This window comes from Bufo gargarizans, chromosome 4 (genome assembly GCF_014858855.1).
Source record: "Bufo gargarizans isolate SCDJY-AF-19 chromosome 4, ASM1485885v1, whole genome shotgun sequence".
Classification (NCBI taxonomy): Eukaryota; Metazoa; Chordata; class Amphibia; order Anura; family Bufonidae; genus Bufo; species Bufo gargarizans.
This window is the reverse complement of record NC_058083.1, coordinates 169,467,629-169,484,337: the sequence shown is the minus strand read 5'-3', so window position 1 is coordinate 169,484,337 and position 16,709 is coordinate 169,467,629. Positions and strand designations below refer to the sequence as shown.

The 16,709-nt window shown below is 44.2% G+C and overlaps 1 protein-coding gene across 1 annotated transcript in view; it reads left to right on the top strand.

Moving 5' to 3' along the window:
• The first annotated feature begins 308 nt into the window (after nt 1-308).
• PIK3CA (phosphatidylinositol-4,5-bisphosphate 3-kinase catalytic subunit alpha) overlaps nt 309-16,709 on the top strand; it is a 44,578-nt gene continuing 28,177 nt past the window's right edge. Inside the window, exons 1-3 of the mRNA XM_044289398.1 lie at nt 309-502; nt 13,987-14,409; nt 16,211-16,420. Of these exons, the coding sequence (XP_044145333.1) occupies nt 14,058-14,409; nt 16,211-16,420 (562 nt within the window). The 5' untranslated portion in view covers nt 309-502; nt 13,987-14,057. The remainder of the gene's footprint in view (nt 503-13,986; nt 14,410-16,210; nt 16,421-16,709) is intronic.

Here is a 16,709-nt window from a genome sequence, read left to right as displayed (position 1 = left end):
ACAGAATAAAATATTTACAAAATTGTGAGATACTGTATGTGGCATGGTATGACAGTGATAAGTGGGATATATATGGCAGTAAAGTATAATGTGAGGACCATCACTGCTCATCTGCTTTACATCTTTTCCCAGTGCCTCCAGTGTGGTATTTGCTGCTGTATGCACACACACTGTCAGTCACATGAAGCTAACTCATCACGGTTCACTGGCTTTAATGTCATTTATATATAAAGCGTCAAGAATTGAAAAAAAAAAAAAAAAAAGCCAAACGTAAGGCGGTGGTGAATGACGTCACCGGATGCCGGAAGCGGGAACGGAAACGGAGCGGCTGAGGAGGAGGAGGAGGAAAAAAATAACAAAACGAGCCGCCTAGAGGGAGACGGAACCGGACCGCGTGATAAGCTGAGTGTCGCCGCCTATCCTGGGGACCTCCTCTTCCCCCAGACGGGGGAGGATGGAGAAGGACAGAGCCCGGTAACGGCACTGCAAGGAACACCCGAAGGTATGTGCTTGGGGAGCGGGGCGACTAGTAACGGGGGCTGGTGTGTTTAGCCGTCCTGACATGACCCCCTGTGAGTGTGGAGCCGCCTCCTCTTCAAGGGATGGTCCATGAGGCAACCTGTGGCTCCCCTAGCACTCAGGGCTGCAGCCGAATCATTGCCTGTCATCTGGTTCCCTGAAAGCCCTCCATGTGGTGTCTGGGAATGGAGGGTTAATAATTCTCCCTCCGCCTTCATTTTGTATTATGGTAGAAGGGGGTCCTTCCGTTTTGAGGGGCACAGACCAGACAAGTGATGGGACTGACAAGTGCGCGCTCCTGACTCGCTGTCATCTGGGAGTACCTTGAGGTTATTAAAACAAAAAAACATCCCCCGCCGCGCTCCATGGGTTTTGTCTCTGAGCAGGTTCATCTAGTCATGGACAGCCCCTTGCTACTGAAGGTGTAGGCTACACCTGCACAGGCTTTAAAAAAATAAAATCTGGCCACCCTCAGTTTGGTCAGTTCTTACCCTCGGTTGGGCCACACTGGCTGCGGGCTGTTCTGGTCGGATCTGTATATGGACTCGGGAAGAGCCTGCAGCCATTAAGCACAGTGGGGTAAGTGAATTTCTGCACAGATTTGTTAAAACGCCGCCACTGTAAAACCCGTCTCTCCAGTCAGGAAATCCACTGTGTGAACATACCTGTATCGTGTATGACCACCAGTAGGTCAGTGTTGCTGACTGCATGTCGCTGGTTGTCAGGTTTTCCTGTGTGATGCGTCTGTAATAGCCCCAACGCCTTCCTAGGAGCTGGTGCGGATGAGGCGACCTCTCCATTTTGGGCTTGTTCAGACAATTGGATTTGCTGGCCCCGGGCAATCTGCCGCTGGTTTGTAGTTTCTCACTCCACCATCTGGACTGACACCAACAGACTTGCAATTAAAGATAGAGAGAGAGATATATAGATATAGATAGATATATATATATATATATATATATATATATATATATATATATATATATATATATAATCTATTAGTTAATGATGATCAACCATACATGCTCAATTTAAAAAATAAAAAGAAATCAATAACCCCCCCAAAATAAAATAATGTATTAAAAAAATTCCCAAATAGTTAAAATTTTGACCCATCTAATGGTCTCCATTCATATGACTGTGGACGACACACTGAAATCAATGCGGAAAAAGTGCTGTGTGGACATACCCTTCCATGTATCGTGCTGCACAATCTGCCGTAATCCCACCGCGTGGGAGGGTCTTCATGGCTTAAAATTCATGTGGATTTTGTATTGTATTCTGTGACAAAATCCACATCCCATGATTTCCAGTGTAAGGCCAAGGCACCGTTCACATGGGCACAGACTTTTTTCACATGGATTTCAAATCTTTGTTGTGCAATGCATGCAGATTCTGTGCAGAAAGTGGGCATCTGAAGGCAGATTAGCCCCCCTGATGGGGTGATCTAGGGGCAAATCTGTGGCATGACACATGAGCGCCCGCCTCTGATTCAGGGGGTTTCTGCACCTGTAGACTGTCCCATCTGATGCCTCTCCCCCCTGCTGACCATACATTTTGGTAGGAGATGCCATAGGACCCCACTGATCACACCAATGAGGTGCTGGAGTACGTGGTGATCACACGTGCGCTGCTGCTCCTCCATTAACTGCAGGGACCCTGGGGCCTCGTTCTTCTAATCGGAGTCCTAGGGGTCCGGTGGTGAAAGGCAGAATCTGGCTAAGGCTACTTTTACAATCGCGTTTGGTGCGGATCTGCACAGACAGACCAGTTTTCTATTGTGCCAGAGAAAACGGATCAGTCCTCATCGACTTACATTGTGTGTCGGGGCGGATCCATTTGGCTCCGTTTTATCAGACGGACACCAAAACGCTGCAAGCAGGTGTCCGCCTCCATAGCGGAATGGAGATGGAACGGGGGCATTCTGAGCGGATCCTTTTCCATTCAGAATGCAAACTGATCGTTTTGGACTGCTTGTGAGAGCCCTGAACACATCTCACAAACAAAGCCAGAACAACCTGCCACATATGGTGATTGTTTGTTTTAGGCAATTGCAGGGCTTATCCAAGAATTTAATTTATCTTGGACAACCCCCTTCAAATCTTTGTAGCCATCACAATATTTTCTAAGCCATATTATAGGGCAGCTTCTCCTTACCGTGGAGTCAGTAAGAAAGTGGAGGGATGACCGTTTTCCAGTATGACATGTGAGAGGCCATTCTCTCCTGTCCTAGGTACAACACTTTCCTGAGCCCTTTCCTGTGAGAGAGGAAGCAGAGGGAACTGAGGATATGGCAGTCATCGGGAGAACTCGCACAAAGGGAAAACTACTCCCTTCCCCCTGCCTGCCCCTAACATTGCAAGCATCAGATATATATATATATATATATATATATATATATATATATATATATATATATATATATATATATATATATATATATATATATGCACACACCGTATTTTTCACCCTATAAGAGGCACTGGATTAGAAAACGCCCCTAGGTTTTAGAGGAGGAAAAATCCAAAATTTTTATTTTTTTTCCCCATCAGAACTCAGATCAGACCCTCAATCTTCATCAGACCCCAAATAATAAAATGAACTTCCCTTTAATGCTTCAGACGTCACCATTACTCTGCACATCCAGCTGCTCTTTATGCATTCACCGCTCCATGTTCTCTGGGCCTGGAAAAGACCCGGTAGTAGTGAGTACAGGCAGTGCTCACTAGTATTCACTTTATAAGACACACTGTCATTTTCCGCTCACTTTGGGGGGGGAGGGAGAAATGTGCATTGTACAAAGCAAAAAAATACAATGTGTGTGTATATATTGTAAGGGATCGTTCTCTCTCAGGGGGTCTCAATCACAGATTTCTCACAGACAACCGGATTGAAGTCCAAACAATGCTTTATTTTCTAGCACTTTAGCACAGTACAGCAACCAAAATAACTCCTGCCCGTCTAGGCTCTACCTAATACATAATTAATTCCCTGACTCTCCTCTAAAGAACACAGTTCACACACGTGATCACATGCGGCTTTCTCAGCCCAAACAGTCTAGCAGCCTCCAGGCTGTGACTACAACAACATCAGTACCTTTGGGAGATTGTGGCCCAGAAGTCCGCCTGACTCTGGCCGTGGGACCCTCTCTCCGCAGGCGTCACTAGGTCCCCAAACTCAGGCTGCCTCAGCCTTTCTCTCACACTCGCACACACCAAAGGACTGTCTGCTTTTCAGGGATAGTGGCTAGTAAATTAATTTTTTCAGTGACAGAATGTTTAATGTCTCTCGTGTGCATGAGCCCCTAATTTGGGGGAGGGGTGTTTATGGCTGGTAGGCCCATCCACTTATGTGTATTCTGGTCAATATTTTGCATAGGACAAAACCAGCAATAAGTCCAAAACACAAATGCCTCATTCACACGTCAGTGATTTCCATCAGTGATTTTGAGCCAAAACCAGGTGTGGCTGTAAACACAGGACAGGTGATGATTTTTCCCTTATATTTTATGTCTGTGGAGGCTCCAATCCTGGTTTTGGCTCAGAATCACTGATGGGAAAACACTGACCAAAACACTGATGTGTGAATGAGGCTTAAAGATTAAAACATTTCCATTGCTTCTTCTGTCCCACTCCTAGTTTTGGATTACAAATGCTGATGCAAAATACCTGACGGATCATAACGGCATCCAGTAGTCATCCATGACCTATAATCCGGCCACTCTGGGTTACATCCTTTGACAAGATAATTGCTGCAAGTTGCCAAATGTGACCGAGACTGCCACCAGACCTAATGGAATGATTTCTTATATACTTGCACTAAGGCTACATTCACACGTCAGTATTTTTCTATAATCCAAATTTCGGTCTGTTTTTTGCGGATCCGTTGTTCCTGAAAATGTTTCCGTATGTCATCCGTTTTTTGCGGATCCGCAAAAAACTGAAACATGTATACATTTCAATAATCAAATAAAGTTGTTTGGATTTCTTTGAAAAAATAAAATAAAATTTGCTATGTGTTTCCAGGAACGGATTCCACAAAAAACGGAAGACATACGGAATGACATCCGAATGTCTTCCGTTTTTTGCGGAACCATTGACTTTGCATTGTACCAGGATCCGATTTTTCAGGAACATAATAGGACATGTTTTATATTTAAACGGACATGCGGAACGGAACAACGGAAACTGACAGCACACATTGTGCTGTCCGATTTTTTTCCAGGACTCATTGAAAATGAATGGGTCCTGATCTGGTCCTGATCTGTTCCGCAAAAAACGGAACAGATCAGGAAAGAAAAAACGGACGTGTGAATGGACCCTAATTGTGATGATCTTGGAGGGTGGGCTGTCATGTATACATCAGGGACTACATCAAAACTGGACATTGTTAACGTGGCTAAGGTTACTTTTACACTAGCGTTTTAGTTTTCCGGTCTTGAGATCCATCATAGGGTCTTAATACCGGAACAAAACGCTTCAGTTTTGTCCCTATTCATTGTCAATGGGGACAAAACTGAATAGAACGAAATGCTCCAAAATGCATTCCGTTCTGTTTAATTGTTTTCCCATACCGGAGAGCAAACCGCAAAATGATGTAGTTTGCTTTCCGTCCTGGGATGCGGAGCAAGACGGATCTGGCATGACCCCCAATGCAAGTCGATATCTAATGGGACGGCGGAGCTGTAATTGCACCGTTCTGTACCATAGACGTGAATGGGACGGTGGAGCTGTAATTACACTGTTCACCGCTACAATATCAATGGAGCAGGTAGTCAGTGAAGAGAAGGCAGTGCTTTCTCTTCAAACAGCTGATCAGCAGGGGTGTCGGGTGTCGGCTCTCTCGCCCACCGCCCCCTGATCTGATATTGTTTACCTATCCTGATGAAAGGTCATCAATATAAAAAGCAGACAACCCCTTTTACTGCGTCAGTTGAAGAGAATGGGAGCAACGCTGCGGTAAGGGTTTATTATGAAATCAGCATTGTCGGACACTGCTGTGCTCCTCTGGTGATCAGGCCGCTTTCCAGGGTAAATGCTGGGTTTTGTCCGGAAAAATAAAGTTGCATGCATCAGTTTTTGTCCAGTTGACTGCCAGAACAGGCCGCTGGATTGCTTAAAGGGAACCTGTCACCGGGATTTGGGGTATAGAGCTGAGGACATGGGTTGCTAGATGGCCGCTAGCACATCCCCAATACCCAGTCCCCATAGCTCTGTGTGCTTTTATTGTGTAAAAAAAACGATTTGATACATATGCAAATTAACCGACGATGAGTCAGAACTTGAAAATATGACTCTTCTCTGGTCACACAAGTAAGATATGACTCTTATGTTAGAGTCATATCTTACTTGTGTGACCAGAGAAGAGTCATATTTTCACGTTCTGACTCATCTTCGGTTAATTTGCATATGTATCAAATCGGTTTTTATACACAATAAAAGCACACAGAGCTATGGGGACTGGGTATTGGGTATGTGCTAGCGGCCATCTAGCAACCCTGTCCTCAGCTCTATACCCAAAATCCAGGTGACAGGTTCCCTTTAATGCTAGCTTGAACCTAGCGTTACCCGCTCCACCCACAGCACACGATGGACAGCGGGCCTGTGGGGTGTCCAACTCCAGGGGATCAGATATTGATGGCCTATTGGCTCATCTCGGGCGATACATTCTTCAGAAACTGAAGAAGCTACCATGGATTTATGCCAGTTTAGTGTTATTAAAAGCCTGGAGAACCCCTTTAATATTACTATCGATGACCTATCCTCAGCCTCAGATCAGAAGGGGTTTGATACCGGGCACTTCCGCCGATCAGCTGTATGAGGAGACGGCTGCATTGCCAGCAGTGGGGAGCAGGAGACCGCATGTGCACACTGCATGCGCCTTATCTTCATACAGCCGATCTGATATTGATTACCTATCCTGAAGATAAGGTCATCAATATTAAAAGCCCGTGTCTGTGTGGCGATGTGGGCCTGATGAGTATGGTGTGATCTGGCAATTTTGTGCAAAAAGGGACTTGCACAAAACATTATGGTGGGGATTTAGTATTTGCTTTACGCCACTTTGTGGCAAACTAAGGTCGCAGATTTTACGCCATTTTTGCAAAGTGGCGGGAAAAGTAGACACCGGTGGGGGAAGAGGGCTGGCCAGCCGGCCCTTCTCGTTCATCATTTTCCAGGCCAGCTTATGGACACCAGCAAGACCCAGGGTCATGTAGAGGCCTGCGGATGCACAGGAGGGAGATTACGACTGGTCTTAATAAATGTCCGCCTATGACTTTATCACCCTTTTCTGGCACATGGAGCTTGATAAATTCTCTCCATTGTTTCTGAAAAGTGTAGAAATAGTTTTCTTTGCTCACGCTTCAGTTTATAGGTCCCTGTTCTTTACATATTACATAGCCTGAGGTAAGCAACTGCCTACTTGGCGTCTAGTAATCGCTCGCTCCACATAGGGCATTGCTTGCAGTGTAACGCGGCTTGTTGTTTAGTCAGTGTTCCCAGAGGATCATGTGAGTCTGCTGGGATAGCAAACCCTGGCTTCACCCAATATATTCAGGTATGTTCCACAGGAAGATCTCTCAATACTTTGTGTAAAGCACAGTATCACGCCATTATATGTCCTCTGCCAAGCTTTGTGTGGGTGGTATATGGTAAATACCCGAAAACGGTGGCCCAGATCTACTAATGAGTCTGCCTATTATATCGGTAGACTGAAGCATCAGTACCAAGACCTCATCTTATATTATGTCAGTTCGCCTTGTCTCACTTCAGCAAATAGCATTAATTATGTAGAGAAAGTTAATACAAGGCACTTACTAATGTATTGCGATTGTCCATATTGCTTCCTTTGCTGGCTGAAGTCATTTTTCCATCAATTATACACTGCCTGTTACCATAGTTATGAGTCCTGCAATCCATCATTAGTGGCCGTGCTTACACTCGATAGGAAAAAGTGCTGGACCATGTGCACTGTGACGGTCCCGGCCACCAGAAGAGCCTGCACGTTTTCTTATAGTGTGCAAGCACAGCCACCACTGCTGGATTGCAGTGTGGTCTGTAACCATGGAAACGAGCAGTGTATAATGTGATGGAAAAATGCATCCGGCCAGCAAAGAAGGCAATATGGACAATCATAATACATTAGTTAGTGCCTTGTATTGACTTTCTCTACATGATAAATGCCACTTGCTGAATGCTGAAGTGAGAGAAACCCTTTAACCCTCTAAGGCCCCTTTCACACAAGCGAGTGAACTGAATCCTGACCCATTAATTTCAATGGGTCTGTTTACATGAGCGTTTTTTCCCACCCATCAGTTCTGCGTTGTGTGAAAAACGCAGCATGTTCTATATTCTGCGTTTTTCACGCAGCCCTGGCCTCATAGAAGTGAATTGGGCTTCAGTGAAAAACGCTTTCCTCCACACATCTGGAGCTAATCCGTTACGCTCGTGTGAAAGAGGCCTAACTGGTTTGCCCCAGTCCAGCTCCAGCAGTGGGAAAAGTAGCTGGAGGGGAGGCTGCTTTAGATGCTGCTATCTCCTGAATGGTAGCAGCAAGAAACATTCCAAGCTTTCAGACAATACCAGAATGACAGCAATATGTTCAGGACAGGGGAAGATATCACTGATGGATATCGGGATGCGGTGAATGCAGCTGAAAGGGAAAGTAAAAACAGGTTTTACCCGCAATTATTCCCGACTCAATTTCTAATGATGATATCTGCTCTGTTGCTTGGACTGTCATTTTGGTCTTGTATGAAAGCCTGGAATGTTTCTAGCTGCTACAATTCAGGAGAAAGCAGCATCTGAAGCAGCCCTCCCCCTCCAGTTAGCTACTTTTCCCACTGCCCGAGCTGGACTGGGGCAAACCAGTTAGGTGGTTAAGGAATATCTCGTGTGCACGGTCTCTAAAAATAAGAACAAGTTTGTCACCTTTTGCTCCAAATTTGGGAAGGTGCTGGATTCTTTTTTTTTTCTCTTATATCAGGCATGCTCAAGCTGCGGGCCTCCAGCTGTTGTAAAACTGAAACTCCCACAATGCCCTGCTGTAGGCTGTTTGGACATGCTGGGAGTTGTAGTTTTGCAACAGCTGGAGGGCCGTAGATTGAGCATGCCTGTCTTATATTACCTTCACCTTCAGTATTTTTCCCTATGGTGCGTCCCATTCACTACTCTTTCTAGAATATAAAAAAATCATAATTTGGTGACATAAGTACTTCTCCAGTTTTGTTTTTTTTCTGACTTGCTTGCAAAGAGAGTGGGGCCTAAGGTGTGGCGTTTTACTCTGGGGTAAGCAAAGCACTAGTCTAACCTGCTTAGACAGAATAGTCTTGTAGACTACGCTATTCTGTCCAGTAGAGGATGAGCTTCAGATTTCTGTTCTCTACATAATGTCTGATATTTTCCAGAGACTGTGGAAAATCTAAGTATTTACGGAGTCAAACAGGTTTCTGGAGTCAAACATTGTATCCTTAACTCCTTAAAGGGAACCTGTCACCGGGATTTTGTGTATAGAGCTGAGGACATGGTTTGCTAGATGGCCGCTAGCACATCCGCAATACCCGGTCCCCATAGCTCTGTGTGCTTTTATTGTTTAAAAAAAACCTGATTTTATACATATGCAGATTAACCAGAGATGTGTCCTGTACGTGAGATGAGTCAGGGGCAGGACTCATCTCAGGTTAATTTACATATGTATGTTTTTTTAAAAACAATAAAAGCACACAGAGCTATGGGGACTGGGTATTGGGGAGGTGCTAGCAGCCATCTAGCAACCCATGTCCTCAGCTCTATACACAAAATCCCAGTGACAGGTTCCCTTTATAGAGGCTCTGTCACCTGTTTCAAGTATACCATGCTAGATATATAGTGAGGTGAGGCTCCAAACGCTGATCACAAACAAACATACCTTTATTCCTCTTATTTCAGGTCCGATCACACTGTAAAATCCACGTAAAAAATATGCTAATGAGCAAACGGCGCACTCGGAGGCGTGCATCTTGCTTCTGAGCACTGCATTTTCGATGCCCCCCTGCCGGTTAGTGCCGCCCTGTATTTAATAAAAACGCCCCCACTCATTTGACAGCTCTAGACTCACTGGTCCATTCACACATCCATATGTGTTTTGTGAAAATGCAGATGCGGACAGCACATTCCGGCCTAATTGAAAATGAATGGGTCTGCACCTGTTCAGCAAAATTGCGGAACGGATGCGGACCCATTTTGCGGACGTGTGAATGGACCCTAAGGGAAATAAAGGTATGTTTGTAACTTTGTGATCAGTGTTTGGAGCCCCACCTCACTATATATCTATCATGGTATACTTGAAACAGGTGACAGAGCCTCTTTAAGAACACAGCCTACTGGAGGTTGGTGCTTGAAGGGGATAGGCCATCACTAGCTCATCGCTGCTCCTATAGAAATGAATGGAACGGCCGTGCGCATTTCCTACCAGGGACTCCGTCCATTTCAGGGGGCTCCACAATGTACAGATCCCCTGTTTTCTTGATCAGTGGGGCTCCCAGCACTATTCCTCTGTGAGCATGTCTGTCTGTCCATATATCTATAAAAACCCTTCCTTGTGTATCAGAATAATAAACCTAATACTCTTCTCTCCTCTTGAGCGCTTTTATCTCTGAGATTACTGCTACAGGACGACAATATTTTGTACTTAAAGGGGTTTTCATGGACCCAGCAGGTCCTGCAAGCTCTCCTTAAAGGGGTTATCTGAGACTAACAAGTTCCCCCCCATATGCTGGGCTCCTGGTCTCCATGCGCAGATGAAAACATCCGGTGTCGGAGGGAGGTGCAGTCAATGGCAGGCGGTGACGGGGATGACGCTCCCTAGCCTCACCTGCGATGCTTGTCCCCATCACCACCTGCTATTAACTGGTACCCCCCCTCAACACTGGATGTTTTCATCCGCACATGGGGAGAAGCAGCTACGGCAGTTCAGGGACCAGGAGTGGCGCGGGGAGCCAGGTAAATAGATTCAGTTTGAGGGGCCAGGGATATGCGGAGGCATTTGTTAGTCTCGGATAACCCATTTAATTGCACATTGCACATTACACGCCTGTAGGAGACCGCTCGGATTATACTTACCATTCAAAAGTTCTTGATGGTCCTACCCTGAAATTAAAGCTTTTGCTGATATCACATCCTTTTACCAGGTTTCTGGTCCCGACTATGAGCAGGACCTTCCACCGATTCAGGAATTTGCAATGCGCCAGGAGGAGAAATAGTTCTGGGCTGGTCCACAGCAGAAGTGATCTCCTATCGGGCTATGCCAGCTGCATTAAAGAAAAACTTATTTGGTTGGAAGCATTGCTGAGATAACGCTGACCAGGGAATGCAGTATGGTATTTGCAAAAAGGATAAACCGGTTCACTGCAGTAGATGTCTGCTCTACCCATTCACAGACTAGTTGCTAAATGTTGAATCTGAAATATGACTGTTCCTCATCCTCATCACCAACTTGTTTGTGGTTATAAAGGAATTGGGTGAAATAATGGGGGAGCATGCTCCCTGCTGCTCCATACAACTCAATGGATGATGTGAAAAAGCGACAGCCTGATGTCACTAGATAGCTGCTCATCTCAACTTCCTGAAATTCTGAATTTGAGGAGACTTATAGGCCATACATTCTCTTCTGGAATTCTGCGAAGAAGGGATACAAATGAGCTCTTAACAAGCTCTGCCTCTAATGCCACCAAATGTAAGGCAGCTATCCTATAAGTCAATGTTCGACCCTTAGCTAGGCCTTAGGACATGACTGATAATAAATAAGCCAGCACCTCATCTGCAGGCAGCTGTTTCGGGATGATTGCCCCTTATCAGTGCAGAGCAGAGAGTACTTGGGTGAGAGGCTTAAGTCAGGATTTGGGGTGTACTATCTCTCCTTGGGGAGAGAGCGCCTTAATCGGCGTGAGGAGACTTATAGGCCATACGTGATCCTCTGGGATTCTTCGAAGTCCTAGCTATAGGGTGGAACATTGACTTATAGTATAGCTGCCGGACATCTGGTGGTATTGGAGGCAGAGCTTGTTAGGAGCTCATTTGCATCCCTTTCTTCTGAATACATTTCAGTCATGCTTTTCATGAGTTTTTAGAAGCTTTTTTTTGGGAGGTGGATTTTTTTCTATACAGACATTTGTCATGTTTTTATCAGGCTCCCCCCCCCCCCCCCACAAAGTCCCTGAAACAAAACACCATATGTGAAGTCTGTAGTGTCTTGAAAAGTCCATGGACCCCCAAACACTGGACCAACGATGAAGAAAAAACACAAGAAAAACATTTTTGTAGTGTGTTTAATATTTTTCTATTGCCTTACACAAGGGAAAATTGCTGCAAAAAGAGTGATTTTGGGAAAATGCCACAATGTCTAAAACCACCCTAAGGCCTCTTTCACATGCGTGTCCCGGATTTTCTCCGGATGCGTCGCATGTGCATTGCAGGAAACTTGAATGAGTGCGCACACAATTTCAGTCAGTTTTGGCTGCGATTGAGTTGCGTTGTTCAGTTTTTATCATGCGGGTGCAATGTATTTTGCATGCACGTGATAAAAAACTGAATGTGGTACCCAGTCCCGAACCCGGACTTCTTCACTGAAGTTATGGTTAGGTATTCTGTAGATTTTATTATTTTCCCTTACAACATGGTTAGAAGGGAAAATAATAGCATTCTTAATACAGAATGCTTAGTAAAATGTGGATTGAGGGGTTAAAAAAAAAAAAAATTAACTCCTCATCCACTTGTTTGCGCAGCCAGCATAGTCTTCTTTCTCTCTTTCAGGACCTGCAAAAGGACCTTTCACTATCCTTCTATCTTCATTCAGCAGGAGGAGCTGCGCTGACTTCACCATGATCACTACTTGGTGAGTGCGATTATGTCAAAGGTCCTTTTGCAGGTCCTGAAAGAAGACTATGCCAGCTGTGCGAACAAGAGGATGAGGTGAGTTAATTTTTTTTTTAACCCCTCAAGCCACATTTTTGTAAGCATTCTGTATTAAGAATGTTATTATTTTCCTTTATAACCATGTTATAAGGGAAAATAATACAGTGAATTTACTTTAATGGGGTCTGGGGTTGCTTTCATCCCTACCATCTCCTAGCAACCATGCTTTAAAATTACATCGCATCTGCACTTGCTTGCGATTTTCACACAGCCATATTCATTTCTATGGGGCCTGCGTTGCGTGAAAAACGCAGAATATAGAATATGCTGCGGTTTTCACGCACTGAGAAAAGTGATGCGTGAAAATCACTGCTCATGTGCACAGCCCCATTGAAGTGAATGGGTCCGGATTCAGTGCGGGTGCAATGCGTTCACCTCACGCATTGCACCCTCGCGGAAAACTTGCCCGTGTGAAAGGGGCCTTAGGGATGGAGTTACTCTACACATATGTCAAAATACTTTTCTTTAGGTATGCATGTGCTATATTATTGGTTATGCTTGGCATTTCCCAGCATATGCACCCTACTTGCCCACCAAATGCAGTGTGAACAGAGTCTTGAAGGGGTTTTCTAGTAGCACAAACTCTGCGTACTATTGCCCCATACACCTGTTTTTCATGTCTGCTTTCTGTGCCTGCTGCATTGTCTTTCCGTAGTAGTCACACTCCGTACACCTCCCCCTCCATGCTAGGAGGAGCAGGCCCTGTGAAAGCATGCTGGGTTTGATTGGCAAACCCAACAGGAAGTTCTGCATGGAAAGATCCTGCCAGGATGCAGCAACGGGGAGAAAAGCGCAGATGTGAAATGCAGGTGTATAGTGGAAATAATGCAGCGCTTGAGGTACTGTAGGCAGTTAATAAAATGTTGTAACGAAGCCGGAGAACTCCTTTGGCCTAGACCTTTTGCTTGGGAGACAGTTATCATGGGATAAAGAAATTTCTAAAGTTCACTTCTTTTACACAACTTTCCCTTTCATCTCGTCAGTGCAAAATCTGAATCAATGCAATGTGTGTGTGTAGAATAAGTCGTTTGTAATTTTTATACTGCTTTGTAGCAGTTTAGGACATTTTAGCTTGGCTTTATTTTTTATTTTGCCTTTTATTTAAAGGGGTTCAGTGTCAAGATATTGACGACCAATTCTCAGGATAGGTCATCAATTTCAGATTGGCGGGGGACTTACTCCTGGCACCTCCACTAATCTGCTGTTTGAAGAGGCCGTGGCGCTTGTGCTGCTTGCATTGGGTGAGCAGCTGTATACCGCTATAATAGATTTGCTTTCTAATGAATCTTGGACAGCATACTGTTCAGAAACTAGATCCACTTGTATAGGATGTAGAGTAGTTATTTTTATATATTTTCCCTTACAGTCCATGTACCTTTAGTTCACTGTGATCTGGCAGCGTCACCTAGAACATTGTGAGCTATAGCAGTGAATTTGTGCTGCTTGTTGCTTTATTTTTATTTATTTTTTCCTTCATTTCGTGTGCTGGTAATTCAACATGTGTTCTTCTTTCCAGGTTCCATATGCAGGAGATATACTGTGCTGATACTCTTCTCTTAGAGAGGTAACCAGTCTAGCTTGGCAATCATGCCACCAAGACCTTCTTCTGGTGAATTATGGGGGATCCACTTAATGCCCCCCAGGATACTGGTGGAATGTTTGTTACCAAATGGGATGATGGTGACGTTAGAATGCCTTCGCGAGGCTACTCTGGTGAACATTAAGCATGAGTTGTTTAAAGAGGCCCGGAAGTACCCTCTTCACCACTTACTCCAAGATGAGTCCTCCTACATGTTTGTTAGTGTTACGCAAGAAGCAGAAAGAGAAGAATTCTTCGATGAGACCCGACGCCTGTGTGACCTTAGACTGTTCCAACCTTTCCTCAAAGTAATTGAGCCTGTGGGTAACAGGGAGGAGAAAATCCTAAATCGAGAAATTGGTGAGCTCCATTCAATGCTTCCAGCTACATTGTTATAGATATGCAGATGTATATACTGTTAGTAGTGCAATGAGAGGCCAGATCACAGCAGACCCCTTGAAGTTCCCCTTTTGTTGCGATTTATGCTCAAAAATAGGATTACACACACCCTTCTCTTTATTAAAACGCCTATGATGGGCCTGACTCCAAAAACGGCACCACACGTGTCCTCAGTTTGTATGTTATTGTAGCTCAGTGACATTCACTAGAGGGGAGCTATAATATCTGGCACAACCTATGGACAAGAAGGAAGCAGCGACTGCTGTGTATGCTTCCTTCATTGGGTTCAGTGGTGACTGCTGTCGTGCTGGCTGCTTGTACCTTCCTCAGTAAGGCTGTCTTATCAGCTTCATACATGATACGCTGTATTGAGATTTTATAAAATCCCTTTAACATAGTGTGAAACGTGCATGGCTTTCAGGACATTTTTATTTCTTTTATTTTAACCTATGCAACAGAACTGTATTTCTGAACTATGCAAAATTAATTTAGAGTTTTGATACCCCCTCTATGGTTTCTATGAATTAAAAGTGCACCAAGTTCTCTTCATAACTTAAGCGATCTAGCGCAGGGTTTCTATTAAGACTGGCGTCTAAAACGCTGGTCTTAATAAATGATCCCCCTTGTATTTTAAAGTACAGGTACATCATCTGTTATGTGGTGCTCATCATGTTTGATTGTCAGCTTAATAGGGAAAATTAACCAGTAATGGGAAGCCTTAGTTTGTATCTAAACCATCCTGAATGCACGTTCGGTAGTTCCTTCCCTTTTATTCGAGGGATCGACTTTGTTGTGTTGGAGCAATTTCCTGTTTTTCTAATATTTTGCATCTGAGAGCTCCATCCAAACCACTGTGGGAAGCCAAGTAAAAGCAAACATCCATTTATTTACCAGAAAGGGAGGGACGTGCTTGGGAGTCTTGTGTTTTCTTATTTTAGTATATACCCTGTGCAAGGATACTGCAGCTGTAGTTTATTATGGCTTTTTATATATTCGTGCATGATTTCATAGCCCAAAATTTTCTCACCTCCTTGGATAAGTTTTTAAATTGGGGAAATACCAGATTTGTGTAAAGAAAAATATTTGTGGTATGCCCTTTATAAACTGCTGAACATGCGACGTAGAAGTCCAAGTGTTGTTCCCACTAGCACCATTCACAAGTGCCTTGGAGATGGTCATTTAGAGTGATTTAGATGCCAGTCTTAGTTCGTGTCCACTGGCGATTGATGGCGCCGGCCTCTATATAACTTAGGCGCTGACCGTGCAACTAGCTTAAATCTCAGTCAGCTCCCTTCCTAAAGACAAGCATAGAAAATGATAAATGAGACAGGCCAACTGGATCGCCCCTGTTCACCACCACCTAGAAAAGTGGTGTGAGCCGGGAAAAGCCCCAGATTCAGCTGCAAATCCCCTTTGAGACCGAATCTGCGAGAAAAGTACGCCAAAAAGTGGCGTACTGTGCTTCACAAATGACCCCCCTTAGTGTTCAGTGCCCTTGGTTCTTTGACTTCAAACTTTACCAGATCCTCCACTTAGTCTTACTAAGACTATCCCCACCATCACACACAGGCTGTTCCACATGGCTCACTCTCTGACTTCTTCAGGATTTGCTGTAGGCTTGTGTTTTGTTTTTGAGTGAATATATTTTTTTATTTTATTATTATTTATGAAGTGGGGTAGTGTGTTATGTACAAGCTTATTAAAGTGAGTGAACTGATTATTGTGCTGTTTTTATGTAACCTCTTTTCCCTGTTTTAAAAAGGTTTTGCAATAGGAATGCCCGTTTGTGAATTTGACATGGTAAAAGACCCAGAGGTTCAAGATTTCAGGAAGAATATTCTCAATGTTTGTAAAGATTCAGTTGAACTTCGTGATGCAAATGGCCCCATTAGTAGAGCACTTTATGTTTACCCTCCCAATGTAGAATCCTCCTCCGAGCTTCCCAAGCACATAGAAAGCAAATTAGACAAAGGTAAGTCAAATATTCTACAATAACGAATATCTACCCAGACTATAATAGTGCACTCAGCTGGTATATCTACCTTTGATGTATTCCAGGGCATGTTAAAAATTAAAAAACTATGTACAGTGAAGTTGATGCTTCTCCGTAGAACAACGTAATGAATGCTGTACCATACATAAAAAAGTTTACTGGCCTAGTGAAGGCCAAAAAGACCCTCTTACCTCATTCACATGGGTCTTGATTCCCTTTGTGCTGCCAGAGGATGTGACAACATTATGTGCAGGCGCACTCCTCTGAT